The 19,005-nt window shown below is 36.2% G+C and overlaps 1 protein-coding gene across 2 annotated transcripts in view; it reads left to right on the top strand.

Moving 5' to 3' along the window:
• The window catches only part of MTMR2 (myotubularin related protein 2), a 132,349-nt gene that overhangs the window by 88,435 nt on the left and 24,909 nt on the right, over window positions 1-19,005 (top strand). For both annotated transcript variants that reach the window (XM_039220322.1, XM_039220323.1), the window contains 3 exons: window positions 2,355-2,504; window positions 3,291-3,479; window positions 17,598-17,783. In XM_039220322.1, the coding sequence (XP_039076253.1) occupies window positions 2,355-2,504; window positions 3,291-3,479; window positions 17,598-17,783 (525 nt within the window). The remainder of the gene's footprint in view (window positions 1-2,354; window positions 2,505-3,290; window positions 3,480-17,597; window positions 17,784-19,005) is intronic.

Raw genomic sequence — 19,005 nt, forward strand, 5'->3', positions numbered from 1 at the left:
ATTCTGTATATACCTGTTAGGTCCATTTTGACCATAGTGTTGTTCATGTCCACTGATTCCTTATTGATTTTCTGTCTAGATGATCTATCCATTGTTGATGCTGGGGTATTGACGTCCCCAACCATTACCATATTATGGTTTATTTCTCCTTTTGCTCTGTTAGTTTTTGCTTTATATATTTGTGACCTCAAAAGTTGAATGCATAAATATTTATAGTTTTTTTTTATCTTCTTCGTGTATTGTCCTCTTTCACATTATACCAGGACTTTTTTTCTCTTTACTATTGTTAAAGTCTATTTTGCCTAAGTGTGGCCACCCCTGCCTTTTTTTTTTAAGTAGGCTTCACACCCAGCGTGAAGCCCAATGAGGTGCTTGACCTCACAATGCTGAGATCAAGACCTGAGCTGAGATCAAAAGTCTAGATGCTTAACCAACTAAGCCACCTAGGCACCCACCTCTGCTTTTTTTTTTTTTTTAAATCATTTGCTTGCAGTGTCTTTTTCCATCTTGTCATTCCCAATCTATGTGAGTCTTTGAGACTAAAGTGAGTCTCTTATACGCAGCTGGATTCTAGGCAGCAAAACTCCTCATTTGAGGATCCAAATTAGGGAATTCTGCACCCTGCTGAGTTCCCTGGTCAGAGTATGTGCACTCCTGTCTTGGCTCTGCAGGTGAGCAAAACCACTGGTTTGGGTACTCCTTGGACATGGCAGATGTGAACTCTGTCTCCCTGTAGTGTGAGATCAGACTAGGGGCTCCCTTGGGTGACCCACAGTGCTGGAGGTGGGGTTGCTGGAGTCCACCGTGGCTTGTGTGTCCTACTGAAGGAGGCAGGGGTTCAGGAGAGACCTCTCTGTGTGGTGCTGAAGTGGCCTTGGGGGAGGGACAATGTGGTCAATGTGCAGCCACTTTTCTTACTTTTCCATTGCAGGTTTTCTGGGTCTCTGGTGCAGGAAATGCTCCATTCCCATGTTGTAGGACTCTCTCAATGCTATCTTGTTCTTGAATAGTTCTTAATTCTTCTTCTTGTGTGGAGTGGCAAAGTCAGGAACACCTATGTTGCCATCTTGGTGACATCATTCCTACCCATGAAGGACTTACACTTTATCTGAAAAGGAATAAGTAACCATAGACAGAGGAATGGCATATAACTCGCATCTATAAACTGAAGTTAACAGAACCTGAGTACAATAACATGTGTACATGTGTGTGTAAAGAGGCTACTGACATGCACCTGTGCGTAACAGGTACTCAGTAAATGTGTGTATGGTTGGGGGAGGGGGTTTACTCTAATGTGGTTTCTTTCAATTTTTTCTTTTTCTGATTGATTATATGAGTTGTTAGGAGCCATAAATTTCAAATATATATATTTTCTTAATTCCAGTTAATTTAATGACTTTATTTTCTGTGCAATGGAAGATGGAAGATTTTAAGTCTTATTTAGGTAACCTTTTATGTGAAGTAGTAGACTAGTTATAGCAAATACTGAAGGACCAATCAAGAGCCTAATAATTGATTTATTTTTAAGAATATTTCTCTTGCCTCTTGGTTTTACTTCTGATACTCTCTTGCTTATTATTTTTTTTTTAATTTTAAAGAGAGAGAGAGAGAAAGAGCATGAATGAGTAGGGGAGAGGAGAGGGACTGAGGGAAGAAGGGAGGGAAGGAGAGAGGGAGGGAAAGAGAGAGAGAGAGAGAGAGAGAGAGAATCTTAAGCAGTCTCCACATTCACACACAGCCCCACATGGTGCTCGATCCTACAGCTCTGGGATCATGACCTGAGCTGAAACCAAGAGTCAGACATTCAATGAACCGAGCCACCCAGGGCCCCACTCCCTTGCTTTTCTACTGTGTGTTAGATTAGCAACATTCCATTAGCACTATAATTTAGGAGGGAATAATTCACTGCAGGTATGTAAGTGATAAACATATATATAGCATTCTGGTAGCTACTTGGATACCTGATAGCTGCTCCTTGACATTTCTTTATATAAGATATCTGAATGGCAACAAAATCAATTATCCAATCAACCTGAATGAAACTTTTTTCTTTTTAAAGACAGGGAACATTTGAAGTGTTACTGTGTCCTTCCTTCCAATCGGATATGTTTAGCATGGACCCAGCAATCAATCAGTATTTAATGAGTTAAGAAATCTTTCAATATGTAATTGAGTACCAAAATGAACATAGATCCCTACATTAGAATAGCCTGGCCATTATACAAAGTAGACAGTGACTATTCCAACAACTTAAGAGATAGTGAGTAGAGATAAGAGAGGTTAAATACGATAACTTTTATTTCATTAGCTTTTAATATTTTAGTAATTTGTCCTATGCTTTATTTCACATGTAGGGAATTCCGAATGAAAGCTGGAGAATAACAAAGATAAATGAGCGGTATGAGCTTTGTGATACTTATCCTGCCCTATTGGTTGTGCCAGCAAATATTCCTGATGAAGAATTAAAGAGGGTGGCATCCTTCAGATCAAGGGGCCGTATCCCAGTAAGTATGAAGCTTTGATGAGACTTCGCAAATGCTTTTGTACTGTACGTGATGCTGAACTTAATGAATGGGAGAACGGATGCAGGATAAAACTAGCTAGAGCAACAAGTTGTTTGTGGGGATATTAGAGAATGAGCTATTTAGTAAAATGAAAACTGGAGGAAAGACTTAAAGAAGCTTCTGGAGAATCTGACATGGGAATTAGATAAAGAACTGCACAGAATTGCAATTCTTAACTTGTAAACAAAGTTGGCTCTGTATTGTTCACTATTTCTTTATTATATGTTCTTTAGTCATTGTGATAACTGCTCTTTTCCATCAGATACTAGAAAGAAGAAAACTTTATAAATTTATGATGAATTACTGTGTTAAAAAGATTGGCTTAAATAATTTTAGTTACAAAACTCACAGATTCTGAAGACTTTATAGTTAGACAGTTTTGATAATTTAGTAATAAAACTTTAAGAGGTTTACTTAATCCCCCTTTTAATATATCTTTTCCTAGAGACAACACTTCTGAATAATCATGACTCTCATAACTCAGTACCTGATTAAAGAATTAGACTGAATTGTCCATATGCCAGAGTTGGCTTGAAAGAAAGGTGATGATTTTTTATAGCAGCCTTGTATATCCTTTCATGGTTAGGCTTTGGAACTAATTCAGAAAGCAGAATTTTATAGAGTAATGTTTTTGAGAAAAATTATAAACAGAAAAATATATAAAGGATGTGTCACTGGAAAAAAAAAAAAAAAAAGGATGTGTCACTGGTTTTTTTTCCCATTAAGGTTTTATCATGGATTCATCCTGAGAGTCAAGCCACAATCACTCGGTGTAGCCAGCCTATGGTAGGAGTGAGTGGAAAGCGAAGCAAAGAAGATGAAAAATACCTTCAAGCTATCATGGACTCCAATGCTCAGTCTCATAAAATCTTTATATTTGATGCACGGCCAAGTGTCAATGCTGTTGCCAATAAGGTGAGATTGTCTTCCAGTCATTAAGATTTCAGTTCATGAATCAGCTGAGTTTGGTGGGAGCCACAATGTAGTAGAAAGATTTCTGGCTCCCCAGTGACAAAGGTATAGATTCTAATCCTGGCTCTCCTACTTGATGGTGTGACTTTGAATTAGTTACTTAATCTTTTAATCTTGTAACTTTTTATTTGTTTACTTTTTTATTGAAGTACAATTGAAATACACACTATGTTAGTTACAGGTTTACAACATAATGATTCAGTGTTTTTACGCACTGTGAAATGATGACCACATCACATCTGCTTACCATCTGCTACCATACCAATTTACATTCCTTTCTTATAATGAACACTTTGAGGATTTACCTTCTTAGCAACTTTCAGATTCACAGTTACAATATTATTGACTATAGCCCCCATGTTGTACGTTACATTCTCATGACTTGTTTGTTTCGTAACTGGTAATTTCTACCTTCTTATCTCCATGGATTTTGTTCCTTGCCCAACCCCCCACCCCGCAACCACCCATCTGTTTTCTGTGTCTACGAGTTTTGTTTGTTCATTTATTTTGTTTTTTAGGTTGGACATATAAGTGAAATGATGCAGTATTTGTCTTTGTCTGACTCAGTTCACTTAGCATGATACTCTTGAAGTCCATTTATGGTGTCACAAATGGCAAGATTTCATTTCTTTTTATGGCTGAATAATATTCCATTGCATATATATGCCACATTTTCCTTTTAAAGTTTATTTTGAGAGAGAGAGCACAAGTGGGAGAGGAGCAGAGAGAGAGAGTGAAGAAGAAGAGAGAGAATCCCAAGCAGGTTCTGCACTGTCAGTGCAGTGTCAGTGCAGAACCTCCTATGGCGCTTGAACTATGACCTGTGAGATCATAACCTGAATGGAAGTCGGGCACTTAACCAAGTGAGTTACCTAGGTGCCCCTATACCACATTTTCTTTATACATTCATCCACTGATGGACAAGTTCTTTCCATATCTTGGCTACTGTAAATAATGCTGCAGTGAACATAAGAGTGCACAGATCTTTTCAGATTAGTGTTTTTATTTTCTTTCAGTAAATAGCAAGAAGTGAAATTGCTGAATTGTATAGTGATTCTATTTTTAATTAAAAATTTTTAAAGTTTATTTATTTTGAGAGAGAGTGAGTGCACATGTGCCAACAAGCGGGGGAGGGGCAGAGAGAGAAGGAGAGAGAGGAAACCCCAGGCAGACTCCACACTGTCAGCACAAAGTCTGAATTGGGGTTCGCTCTCACAAACCATGAGATCATGACCTGAGCTTAAATCAAGAGTTAGTTGCTTAACAGACTGAGCTACCCAGGCACCCCTATTTTTAATTTTTTGAGAAACCTCCCTACTATTTGTATCATGTTTATCTTTTTGATAATAGCCATTCTGACAGATGTGCAGTTATATCTCATTGTGGATATAATTTGCATTTCCCTGATGAGTGATGTTGAACGTCTTTTCATGTACCTGTTGGCTATTTGTAGTCTTCTTTGGAAAAATGCCTCTGCCTATTTTTTAATTGGATTGTTTGTTGTTATTGAGTTGTAGAAGTTCATTATATATTTTGAATATTAACTCCTTATCTGATACAGGATTTGCAGATAACTACTTCCATTCCTTAGTGAGAAACTCCCTTCAGTATGCAGAAGCTTTTTGTTTGATGTAGTCCCATTTGTTTGTTTTTGCTTTTGTTGCCATTGATTCTGGAGTAGGAGCCAAAAAGATACCACTAAGACCATTGTCATGGAGCTTATCACCTTTGGTTTCTTCTATGAAGTTAAGGGTTTCTTGTCTTACATTCAAGTCTTTAATCCATTTCAAGTTCACTTTTGTGTATAGTGTAAGGTACTAGTCCCATTTTACTCTTCTGCATGTGACTCTCCACAGTTTTCTCCACAACAGTTCTTGAAGAGACTGTCCTTTCCCCATTGTATATTCTTGTCTCCCTTGTAGATTAATTGACCATATATACATGGGTTTATTTCTGGGCTCTGTTTTGTTCTATTGTTCTATGTATATGTTCATGTCAACACCATACTGTTTTGATTACTACAGCTTTGTAGTATAGTTTAAAATCAGCATGATGCCTCCAGCTTTGTTTTTGTCAAGATAATGGCACATTTTGTGGTTCCATACTAATTTTGGGATTATTCTATTTCTGTGAAAAATGCCATTGGAATTTTGATAGGAATGGCACTGGATCTGTAGATTGCTTTGGGAAATACGACATTTTTCAAAGTAATTTTTCCAATCAAACATATAGTTCCTTTCCATCTATTTATGTCTTCTGCAGTTTCATCAGTGTCTCACAGTTTGCAGCATAAATTTTCTCACCTTCGTAGTTAAATTTACTCCTATTTTTTTTCTTTTTGATGCATTTGCAAAAGAGATTGTTTTCTTAATTCTCTGATAGTTTATTCTTAATGTATAAAATTGTAATAGATTTTTTATATTGATTTTGTACCCTATAACTTCACAGAATTCATATATTAGTTCTAACAGTTTTTTTGGTTGAATTTGTAAGGTGTTCTCTATATAAAATCGTATCTACAAATAGTGACAATTTTACTTCTCCTTTCAACTTGGAGACCTTTTATTTCTTTTTCTGCCTAATTGCTGTTGCTAGGACTTCCAACACTGTGTTGCAGTAAAGTGGTAAGAATGGATATCCTTGTCTTGTTCCTGATCTTAAAGGAAAAGCTTTCCGCTTGTCACCCTTGAATGTGATAGTTGTGCACTTGTCACACATGGCCTTTTCTATGCTGAGTGTCTTCTGTACCCACTTTGGTAAGAGTTGTTGTCATAAATGGATGTTGAATTTGTCAAATGCTTTTTCTGTATCTTTTGAGATGATAATATAATTTTTATTCTAAGTTTTGTCAGTGTATTTCTGTTGATTGTTCTGTAGCTGCTGAACCATTCTTACATCCCCAGAATAAATTCTACTTGATCATGATATATGATCCTCTTATTGCATTGTTGATTTGGTTTGGTAATATTCTGTTGAGGATTTTTATATCTATGTTCATTACGGATATTGACCTGTAATTTTTTTTTTGGGGGGGGGGTCTGCTTTTGGTGTCAGGGTGATGCTAATCTCATAAAGTGAGATTGGTAGTGTTCCTACCTCTTCAGTTTTGGAGCACTATTAAAGGATGAAAGGATAGGTATTAAATCTTATTTGAATATTTGGTACAATTCCCCAGTGAAATTGTCTGGTCCTCGACTTTTGTTTGTTAGGAGGTTTTTGATTACTGATTCAATTTCCTTACTAGTAATCCTTCTACTCAGTCAGATTCAGTCTTGGAAGATTATGTTTCTACGAATTTATTCTTTTTTTTTTTTTTTTTTTTTTTTTTTGTTTTTTTTTTTATAATATTTTTTATAGTATTCTCTTGTGATTCTTTGTATTTCTGTGGTGATGTTATTTCTCCTTGTTCATTTCTGATTTTATCCTTCTGATTTTATTTATTTGAGCCCTCTTTTTTTTTTTTTTTTTTAGTCTGGCTAAAGGTGTGTGGATTTTTTATTAATCTGGTTTGGTTTCATTGATCTTTTTTAATAGGGTTTCAGTCTCTGTTTCATTTAGTTCCACTGTGGTCTTTATTAGTTTCCTCTTTCTACTAGTTTTGGCCTTACTTTGTTCTTTTATAGTTTCTTGTGTCTTTAGGTAGGCCTGTATTATTATGAATTTGCCTCTAGAATTGCTTTTGCTGCATCCTATAGATTATGGTGTGTTACATTTCCATTTTCATTTGTTTCAAGGTATTTTTAATATCTTCTTTGATTTCTTTGTTAACCCATTGGTTGGTCAGTACCATACTGTTTAATCTTCACATATTTGTGATTTCTCCCTCAGTTTTCTCCCTACAGTTGATGTATAGTTTTGTACCATTATGTGCAGAAAAGATGCTTGATATGATTTCAGTCTTCTTCATTTTATTGAGATTTGTTTTGTGGTCTAACATCTGATCCATCCTGGGGAATATTCTGTGTGCACTGGAGAAGAATGTGTATTTTCCTGCTTTTCAATAGAATGTTCTGTTTATATCTAAATAAGTCCATCAGGTGCTACATGTCATTTAAGGTTGATGTTTATTAATTATCTTTCTAGATGATCTATCCATTGATATAAGTAGCCTTTTAAATCCCCTACTATTATTGTATTGCTGCCAGTTTCTCCCATTAGGTATGTTGGTATTTGCTTTAAATATTTAGGTATTCTTATGTTAGGTGCATAAATATTTACAAATGTTACATCTTGCTGGATTGATCCCTCTACCTTTATGTATGGCCTATATTTGTCTTTTATTACAGTCTTCCTAAAGGTCTATCTTGTATGATATCAGTATAGCTATACCTGCTTTCTTTAGGTTTCGATTTGCAGGAAACATATTTTTTTCATGTCTTCACTTTCAGTCTCCACATGTCCTTGCATCTGAAGTGTGTCTACTGGAGGCAATGTATTGATGGGTCTTGTTCTTGTTCTTTTTCTTTTTTTTTAAATCCATTCAGCACTCTTTTGATCAGAGAATTTAGTCCAGTTACCAGTTACAGTTAAAGTGATTATTGATAGGTAAATAGTTAATTGACTTTTTTTTTGTCTATGTTTTAGTTCTTCTTGATTCCTTTCTTCTTCACTTGGTTTCTTCCTTTTTGGTTTGATGACTTTCTGTGGTGTTATGCTTAGATTCCTTTCTCATTATTTTTTGTGTATCTACTATGGGCTTTTGCTTTGTGGTTACCATGGAGCTCATATATTGCTGCCTTTGTATGTAACAGTCCATGTAAAAATGATAGCAGGTTAAGTTTGAATTCTAAAACTCTACACTTTTATTCCTCCCTGAAACATTTTGTTTTTGATGTCACATCTTACAACTTTTTGTTTTATCTTTTAACTTTTTATTGTGTTTATAGTTATTTTCACATTTTAAAAACATTTATCCTAGCTTCATAAGTGATTAATGTACTATGCTTACTATATATTTCTCTTTACAAGTGAGATTTTTACTTTTATTTTTTGTTATTACTTAGTGCCTTTTCTTTTCAGTTTAAAGAAGTCCCTTTAACATTTTTTGTAAGGCTGATGAACTCCTTTAGCTTTGTTTTCTGGAAGGCTCTTTATCTCTTCTTCAATTCTGAATGATAACCTTGCCAGAAAAAGAATTATTGATAGGAATGGTTTCCTTCAGCAGTTTGAATATATCATGCCAGTCCCTTCTGCCCTGAACAGTATCTGCTGAAAATACTGCTGATTGTCTCACAGAGGTTTCTTTATACATAATACATTGTTTTTCTCTTAACTGCTTTTAAGATTCTGTATTAATCCTTAACTTTTGACATTTTAATTATAATGTGACATGGTATAACTGTTTTGGGGTTTATTTTATTTGCAACTCTCTGGACTTCCTGGAGTGAAATGTCTATTTCTTTCTCTAGTTTAAGGATATTTTCAGCCATTTATTCCTTCAAATAAGTTTTCTGCCCCTTTCTCTTCCTCTTGTCTTCTGGCATCCCTATAATGCAAATATCATTCCATTTAATGTTGTGCCATAGGTCCCTTAAGCTATGTTTACTTTTTAAAACTTCTTTTTTGTTTTTGCTGCTCTTTTGGGATGAGTTCCATTGTTCTGTCTTCCAGCCCACTGATTCTATCTTGTTTTCCTCTGGTCTGCTGTTGAACTCTTTTTGCATTTTTTCAGTTTAATTATTGTATTCTTCAGTTCTGTGACTTCTCTTTCTTTCTTACATTTTCTGTGTCTTTGTCGAAGTTCTTGCTGTGTTCATTCATACTTCTCTGAGTTTGGTGAGCTACTTTATGACCATTATTTTGAACTCTTTATTAGGTAAATTCGTTGTCTCCATTTCTTTGAGGGTTTTTTTTTTTCTGGGGTTTTAGCTTTTTTTTTTTTTTTTTTTTTAATTTGGAACATATTTTTCCTTCTCACCTTTTGCTCGAGTCCCTGTGTTTCTATGCATTAGGTGAGAAAACAGCTATGTCTCCTTGTTTTGCAGGCGTAGCATTATTAAGGAGATTAGCCTTATCATTTAACCTTGCATAGGTTTTGGTTGTCTTTCAAATATTTGGGATTATGTAACTAGCCTGATGTTTTTTTAGTAGGTGCCAGTTGTTGAGGGTGTACCAGGACCTTGAATGTAACTGGGGGAGTGTTCTTAGTCATCCCCCAGTTTCGGGCTGACTGGAAGCTAGACCCTCAGGCAGCCGCTTTTAAAGTATGCAGATATACACAGTCCTATGGGACTGCAACTGTAGACCTTGCTGGCCTCCAGACCAAGTGTTCTGGAGGTATCCACTTAGTGACAGTTGCACAATTTGGGGCTTCAGACAAGTATATGGGCTTTTTATTTCTGGAGGTACTGGCGAGCTATAGTGGAACATAGTGAGAGGTCATAAGCAGTCTCCCTCAGCTCTTGTTTTCTGAGAGCGTTTCTATAGCCTTAGGATGTGTTATAAACCTGAAGCTCTAGATTGAGTAGGTAGGTCATTCTCAGAGAAAGATTGAGGATGCATTTAAGTCTACCAGCTGTACAGTGGCCTGAGGGTGCTCACCTACCAAGAGCTGCCTGTCCAATTGTTTCAGACCCATCAGGCCCAGAAATACAATCCCCTTTGGCCACTTAGTTGGTATCCCCTAGTGAGCTACATGTACCAGCTGGCTTTGATGGGGCCAAAGTGAGGTGGCCTGTGGAGGTGGGTTATTTAATCTTTTTAGATCTTAATTTGCTCATCTGCAAAATGAGAATAATAATAGCTAACTGGGTTGTTGTGGGGGCAAAACTCATCTAATAAAAAGTAGTGTATAACCCTGTGCTCACTTACATAATAAATAAGTATTCAGCAATTCATTTTCTTCTCCCTTCTCCAAACTTGACAACTAATTGAGTTTATGACTGGCTGGAGTGCAGCATGGCTGTAGGAATCTGAAAGCACTGTTCTCAGTGACTGGTGCTGCCCCCTTCTGACTGCCCTCCACCTATGCAAGTTATTTAGACTGAAGACCTGAAGTTAGCTGGGGCACTAGTCCTGGTTTCTGCTAGAGAAGATTTTCATTGTGGAAACAGAAATTTTTGTCCAGTTGACAAAATCTACCATACGAGAAGATGAGAGAAAAGATACAATTTAGCTTTAGTAAGTTACCTTTTTTTTTTACATAAACAAAAAGAAGAACATATTTTAAAATACTCCAAATCCTGTAACTAAGAGAGAAATACCATTAAACTTTGGTTGTTCCTCCAGACCTGTGAGTATACACATGCACACGTACATTTGAAATAGTAGGATCATTATAACTTCCTTTTCAAAACATTGACACTGGGCGCCTGGGTGGCTCAGTTGATTGGGTGTCTGACTTCTACTAAGGTCTTGATCTCATGGTCTGTGGGTTTGAGCCCTGCATCGGATTCTGGAGCCTGCTTTGGATTCTGTGTGCCCCTCTCTCTCAGTGCCCTTCTACTGCTTATACTCTTTCTCACTCTCTCTCAAAAATGAATAAATATTTTAAAAAATTTTTTTAATAAAAACATTGACATTGTGTCTTTCTATGCCAATAAACATTTATCTATAAAATTATTTTAATGGACTAAAACTAATATCACCTGTTGTTGGATATGTAGGTTACTTCTGGGTTTTTTTTGCTTTTACAAACAGTGCTGGGATGATCATCCCTTTAATTAAATTATGATGCATGTGCCTAATTATTTCCATCCTTTTTAGTGTTTCAAGGGCATTGTGAGTCCCAGTCATTCTGTATTAAACTTTAAATATTTCCCCTCAAAGGAGAAATGAGATAATGTGTATGTGAAGGCTGCAGCACAGGCACTAGCATATATGTTCTAGTAATTACTTGTTTGTTCACCTTCCAAAACTTTACTCTCAGTTAGCAGGAGGGAGACGAGAGAGGAGAAGGAGAGAGGAATATAATACAGAAAAGGTGGTAAAGCAAAATGTTATGTTCCATATCTTATTTTTTTAATTATTCTGATATAGATTTCATATGGAAATCCCCCTTTTTTTAAAAGACATTTTATTTATTGGTACATTTTATTGGTTATAAAATATATAAAAGACAGTATGGAAAAACTAGGCAGGCCTAGAAAAAGGCAATAAAAATCACCCATATCTACTAATACCTTGTTATATTTTCCTCCCTTATTTTTTGTGTATTTATATGTTGATTGTTTTGTTTCTTTGTTTTTCCTCTTAATATTATAGGAATTATTTTCTCCAATTAAAATTCTTGAAAAATACGTTAATACTCATTATAGCTGTGTCATTATTCATTTAATTGTTTCTAATATTAGGTGTTCAAGTATTTATTTAGTATTTTAAATATAGCTGAAAGAAATACATTTTGTTGGCACTTTTATTCCCATAAAAGAATATCCTAGATATACAGTTAACATATCAAAATTTTAAATATGGATATTTAAAGAGTTTTGTTACATATTGTCAGCATTCTTTGGGGAAGTTGATTCAGTTTGGGAATGCCTTCCCCCCCACCAGTTTTGCTGAGATAGAATTGATAATAGAACATTTAGTATGCTTAAAGTACACACTATAATGATTTGTTATGCTGTATATATTATGAAATGATCACCACAATAAGTTTAGTTAATATCCATCATCTCATATAATTACAAATTTCTTTTTCCTTGTGATGAGAACTTGTAAAGTCTATTTTCTTAGCAACTTTCAAATATATAATATGATATTGTTAACCATAGTCGTCATGTTTTAGATCACATCTTTAGAACTTATCTTTTAAGTAGAAGTTTGTACCTTTTGCCTCCCTTCACCCAGTTCCCTCACGTACCACTCCCTTTTTTAATTTGCAAAAGTATACATCCTTGTTGCAACTAATATTTTTTTTACCTGAATTGTAAGAATATTTTCTGTAGCTTAATCACTATGAATATGACAAATCCTCTTGCAGTTATGACACATTTCAAGAATTAAACCTTTGCCAGTCATGAAGTCTTCCATGAGTGCCCTGCTCAAATCCAGTTCACCTTCTAATGCTACTGAAAATAGCCACCCTCCTAACTTTTATAATAATCATCTTGTTATATTTCTTTATATTTCATTACTGAAGTGTATATCCCTAGACTGTGGTTTATCCTTGTTCTTTAATTTTTTATTTTTTATTATTTTTTTAAGGTTTACTTATTTTTGAGAGAGAGAGAGAGAGAATGCAAGCAAGAGATGGGGAGAGATAGAGAGGGAGAGACAGAATCCAAAGCAGGCTCCAGGCTCTGAGCTGTGCCAGCACAGAGCCCAGTGTGGGGCTCGAATCCACAAACTATGAGATCGTGACCTGAGCCGAGGTCAGACGCTTAACTGACTGAGCCCCCCAGATGCCCTTAGCCTTGTTTTTTAAAATACTATATTTGATACGTCTTTTTTTTTTTTTAAGTTTATTTTGAGAGAGAGAAGAGAAGGAGGGAGTGTGAGGAGGGGGTAGGGGCAGAGAGAGAGAATCCCATGCTGATAGTGGAGAGCCTGATGTGGGGGCTCAAACTCACCTTCTGAATTCATGACCTGAACCAGAATCTGCAGTCAGATATTTAACCGACTGAGCCACCAGGTACCTTGTATTTGATGTGTCCTTTAAGTCTCTCTTAATCTGTAGTCTTGCCCTTTCCCCATCTCTTTCTTTTCTTGACATTTTACTGTAGTTTCCCAAGACCAGATTTTGCTGTTGCATTATAGTATGGTTCAGTGTTTTTCCTGTCCTTTGAATTTCTTTCACATGAATTTAGAGGTTTATTCAGATCCAAGTTCAATACCTTTGGCAAGGCTATAGAGGATATATCAAAAGGCACATCATTTGTAGCTGATTCTCCTTTTGGGGGTGTTAGCAGCTGTTTATGCTCAGTGCCTAGATACATGAATTCATGGGGTTGCAAAATGGTGGTATTTTAATTTTATGATTTCTTTTACAGCTATTAGTTGAACTCTCTCTATGAAGAAACACTGTCTTTTGTCTATATTTTGATTAACCAGCAATTTAGTTTATATAAGGAAGCCAGGATAAATACTTGATTCGTTCTTATCAGCCAGTTTTCCCAGTAATGAACTTGCTATCATCCCATGAAGGTGACTAACTTTTTAAAGTATAATTACAAATGTATGTCTTTAAACACATTCAACATTTTCTGATCCATCACAGATAATATTTTTTTGAAGTTAAAATTTCTCATTTCTCATCTTTGGTCAGAGGGAGGCTTTTCATGCTATCTTTTAAGTTCTTTTGACATAACCCTAATAATCTTCTCTACCTGGTGTAAGGTGATATGCCAGACTGATCAGAAAGACTTGTACATCGCCCGCCCCAGACTTGGAACAACTGTTTCTCCAAGAAGTTCTCGTTTCTGTTACTACAAAATGGTATCGCAAGCCATGGTCTGGGGTGCTGAGGATGTTTGCTACTGGGCGTGTCCAGTTTCACGGTCTTTTCAGTGAATAGAGTTAGGGGATATTGACATAATTTTAAAGATAAAGTACCTCCTAAGTTCATACTGTTGCTTTCAATTTAAATTCAGTGCCAAACAGTGTTTACATAGCTTCTTCTCAGTCACATATGTATCTCCTTTCTTCTGCACTGGGAATCCTGGTTTTCAAAGACACGGGGGATGATCCGTATGTTCCGTGACTACTTGTTTGCTTTATCCTCCCAGTCTCAGAATACCAGTACGAATCCCACCATCACAGCACTTACCAGAAAGCTTAGTTTTTCTCATTTGCTCTCCCCATCTCCCCACTTTAAAAATGCATTATATTCCTTTACGTTGTTAGCACGTATAGCCTTGACACATTCTCCCTTTTGAACACATACTCTTCCTTTTACCTTTGACGTCGACAAGTAGCTCTAAGTTTTGTGCTCACAACCAGTTCATATATGGATGTCTTTCTAGACGTTGTTTTTAGTAGTATTACTATTATTAATTAACATATTATTGTTGAAGTTCTCTAAATATTTCAGCAAGGGGTGTGGGAACAATATCCTGAATATTTACATGCTAATTGGAGCTCGTGTCCTTTATGTTTGAAAGTCACTTTGGCTAGACATAAAACCCTTGGCTCACATGTCATTTTCTTGCGTTTCTTAAATATGTTGCTTATTTTCTTTTGGCATAAACTTTCAAAGGCTCATGATAAGCTGAATTTCTTTACTCTCTAGGTCACTCTTTGTACTTGGATATTCAAAGGACTTTTCTTTTTTTCTTTGAAGTACAGTTATGGCCAGACTATGTCTTCATGTTGTGTGTTCTGGGTCTATATTCTCAGGTATACATGTGTGCTGTTTCAATTTCTAATTTCCAATTTAAAAAAATGTCTTGCAGTTTTTAAAAATCTTAGTTCTTAGTATTCCATTTCCTTGTTTTGACTTTTTTTTCTTCAGGACTTCTGTGTTGGCTCTTCTTTTGCCTTTCTTCATCGTTTGTCACTTTCTCAATTCTTATGTCTTTCTAATTTCATTTTGGTTGTAAATATTTTCCTTTTCTCTCTTTCTTTTAACTTGATACCTACTGGTTTGTTTATTCTCGTGTTTCTTCTTTAGTCTTCCTGATGTTCTACCCTTATTTCTAATTTGTTTCCAAGTTCTTTCACTCCATTTTTGAGTTTTCTTTAATTTAATTAAATTTAACTTTTTATTTAATTTATTTTTATTTTCATTTTTGAATTTTCCAATTCCAACTTATTTTGTTTGTTGTTATTTTTTAATGTCTTTAGCTTGCTTTGAGAAGATTTCAGTTTTGTGGGGCATTTTCATTGAATGTGTTATGAATGCTGCTCATTCTCTTTTTAGGATAGCATCTCTGGGACTTGACTTTGATCCTTTTCTAGTACTCATTCTTAGGTGAAATTAGTTTTCCTGAACCATCAGGGTGATTGTTGAGTTAGAGGACATGGCTCAAGTTAGGTTTACTCAGAGGTGAGTAGAGCTTGCATTACACTGATCCTTCTCTTTTGTTTGCATGTAGCATTAAAAAATATGAAGTCTTACTTTCTGAGATTCCCTGGCTTTGTTCTGTCTCTCCCACCCGGCACCTTCCCCCCATTCTTTTATTGAAAACTTCTCTTCCTTTGTCTTGTTTTGTCTGGATCTTCTCTTCCTTGGTCTCTGTCCTACTCACTTTTGATTACGTACTTAGCAGAAGTGATCCCAGGCCAGACTGTTAGGGGAGTGCATAGCCATTACTCTGCTTTGGCCTCTTCAGATCTACTGTAGATCGGTTAGATTTCTTGGCTGTTAGAATGGACGGAACCCTTCCTGGCTTACACTTCTGAGATTCAGCTGTTGGGCTCTCCTGTAGTTCCAGAAGACGAAGGCCAAAACCAGAAGCAGAACAAACACTATAAAATATAAGGCTCTTTTGTGGTTCTCCTTTTCTCCAGTCCATCTTACATTCATTACTTCCTCTGCTGCTTCCCACACATTCACTGACCGCATTCAGCTCTTGTGGCTCTTGGTGGTTTCGGAGTTTCACTGAATGCCTTGTACCCATTTCTGTTTTAAACGATTTGCGCGTTTTTGGTTTTACTATCTAGTTGCTGTTTTTTTAATATTGATTTTATTGAAATATAGTGCACATGCCATAAAATGCACTCTTTTTAAGTGTATATTCCGGTATTTTTAGTATATTCACAAAGTTCTACAACTGTCTGATTCCAGAGCATTTTCATTCTGTTTGTTTTTGTGACAGGTTCTGTGTAGTTTCAACTACCATCTTTTCAGAATTTGTTGTAACCGGTTTGAATTGAAAGCCTCTCGTACTCCCAAACTGTTCTGTTCCCACTCTCCAGGAGTAATTCTTGTTAACAGGTCCCCACTGAAACACGCTTACCTTTGTACTTGTGCCAGTCTTGAATCCAAACAATTCCCCAGACTATCTAGTGTCAGAAAGGAAGCTTGACCTTCTGTGGGGTTTTTTTTTTTTTTTTTTGAAATTTGTTGTTAGTCATAAGTTGGTGAGTTTTGTTGTTTTCAGTGGTGTGAGTCATATGATCACTTAATTTTATATAACTACAGTGGCCATTCTAGTATTTTTCTCATTTTTTCCCATTAGTTCTTTAAGAAGCTTGATTTTTATCCATGATAGGTAGGAGGTAGGAGAATATTTTATTTTAAAAAAAAAAAACAGAGAAAGACTGAGTCTGAAAGAATTAAATTATTTCCAGCCACAGCTTATTTTTAACACCAAATATTTTTAAGTCTGTTCTTTAGATGTAGATTTAAGTATTGGAGGGTAGAGATGGTAATCTATTATGATATTCTGTGCTTTTATACTTGTTCCATCTTTTTCTTTAAAAATAATTATGTGGCTAAAATTGAAGCAAGTCGTTATGATTGCAAAGCACTTTACAAATGTTAAGATTAAAACGAGATGAAGAGGAAGGCAGGTGAAGAAGCATGGGCCAGTAAGAAACTAGATAGATATGGTCCCTGCACATGGAGCTTGTGATTTCAGTCTGATGTAATAAATTATATTTGAGTAGAACTTGAAATAAAGGTAGGAAAAGTTTAGTTCTTTAAAATGCTTACGTGTCGGGGCACCAGGGTGGCTCAGTTGGTTAAGCATCTGACTCTTGGCTTCAGCTCAGGTCATGATTTCACAGTTTGTGACATTAAGCCCCATGCCTGGCTCCACGCTAAGCGTTAAGCCTACTTAGGATTCTCTCTCTCTCTCTCTCTCTCTCTCTCTCTCTCTCTCTCTCTCTCCCTCTCTCTCACCCTCTGCCCTACCCTGCTTGCACACTCCCTCTCTCAAAAAATGAAAATTAAAATGTTGATCTTCATATATGTAATCACATTTAATTCTTATAACAGCCATATAAGGAAGTCATGGTAAGAGTGTATATTCCTGTTTTATAAAGAACATGTAGCAAAGAGTAGTTGTGTTAAGATGTCCTGAGCCATTGAAATTTTCTCATGGAGTTTTCCTATTCCTTAATAATATGTGTCATCTTTCATGCTGTTGGATATTCTATGGCACTTTTCGATATATGTTTACATACAGTGGGTATACATTCATTTATGAATTCCTGTGGTGTGTGCTTTTTTTCCAGGCAAAGGGTGGAGGTTATGAAAGTGAAGATGCCTATCAAAATGCAGAACTCATTTTTCTTGATATCCATAATATTCACGTTATGAGAGAATCATTACGAAAACTTAAGGAGATTGTGTACCCTAACATTGAGGAGACTCACTGGTTGTCTAACTTGGAATCTACTCACTGGCTCGAACATATTAAGGTTAGGTATATTTTATTAATTCCTTATATTATTATAGAATATCCAGCAAGGACTTTCTCTCTCCTTTTGTCTGTTTGGCACTTTTCATACAATTGAAATTAAGATGGAAGTCAGTCTCTTTCTATACACTGAAAAATTGCTAACTGCTTTGATGATTAGAACTACTTCTAAGGTGTGTTGCTTGAGTGAATTAGTTTCCTAAACTGTACGTCTGGTTCTGTTATAGTCTGTTCTTTCCCTCTCTTTCCACCCTGCCCCCGCTCTGCATTTTACCTGTCATTCAGATCCCACTTAGGATTCCATTTCTTCCATGAAGTCTTGCAGATCACTTCCACTTCCATCTTTTGTGCACTTTTCACTTTACGTTCTTTCCAATCAGGTACAAACTTGCACTTCATTAATTACTTTATGTCAGCCAGTGTTTATTCCTAATTCATGGAAGCTTGGACTGGATAACTTACTAATTTTTTGGACCCCTCAGGACCTAGGGCAGCGCTATTTGTGTAAATAACTGGCACCCGGTAGTGACTATTGTGGGACTAGTGAAGTGAGGATCCACTCTGGTCAGGGAAGGGAGATGGAATCATTGCACGAAGGATGTGAAGGCTAAATAATTTGGAGACTACCACATGGGCACTAATGTGCCTGACATGTGACTATAGTGTTTGGAGCACGACATGTTATGGCAGTTAATACTGTGGCATGTTTTCTGATGTGGTCTGAATTTCAGTAGTATAGCACACCAAAATGTAGACTTCTACAACCACATACATATTAATATGATGAAATAAAGGGAAAGGACAGCTTTCATGTGAAGGAGCAGACTTGTTCTCACATTAGAATCTCTAAAATTCAGACAAAACTGAAGACCAAATTGACCTCATGAGAATTAGAGACTATTTTTATTATTTCTCTCTTTCTAGAAGTTTAGAAGCTTGAATGTAGCCAAGTGCAAATATTCCTCAGAGAGCATGTTTGTGTGGCCCATCTGTTACAATGCGTGATGTATGAATAGAAAACAGTAAGGCATGATTTGAAACTAACATACATTGCATTGTCGACTTCTGTAAACTCCATTTCACTAGCACATATAACACATGAGCACATACAGCATTCTCTTGAAAAGCTTGCTGTAACAGAAGCAAGTTTCCTCTGAGGTCTAAGAGGTGTGGCTGTGCCTGCACTGGCTTCTCCTTCCGCAGTCCTCACAGCAGCAAAGCTC

The sequence above is a fragment of the Hyaena hyaena genome, unplaced genomic scaffold, assembly GCF_003009895.1.
Source record: "Hyaena hyaena isolate Hyena2069 unplaced genomic scaffold, ASM300989v1 scaffold_882, whole genome shotgun sequence".
NCBI lineage: Eukaryota > Metazoa > Chordata > Mammalia > Carnivora > Hyaenidae > Hyaena > Hyaena hyaena.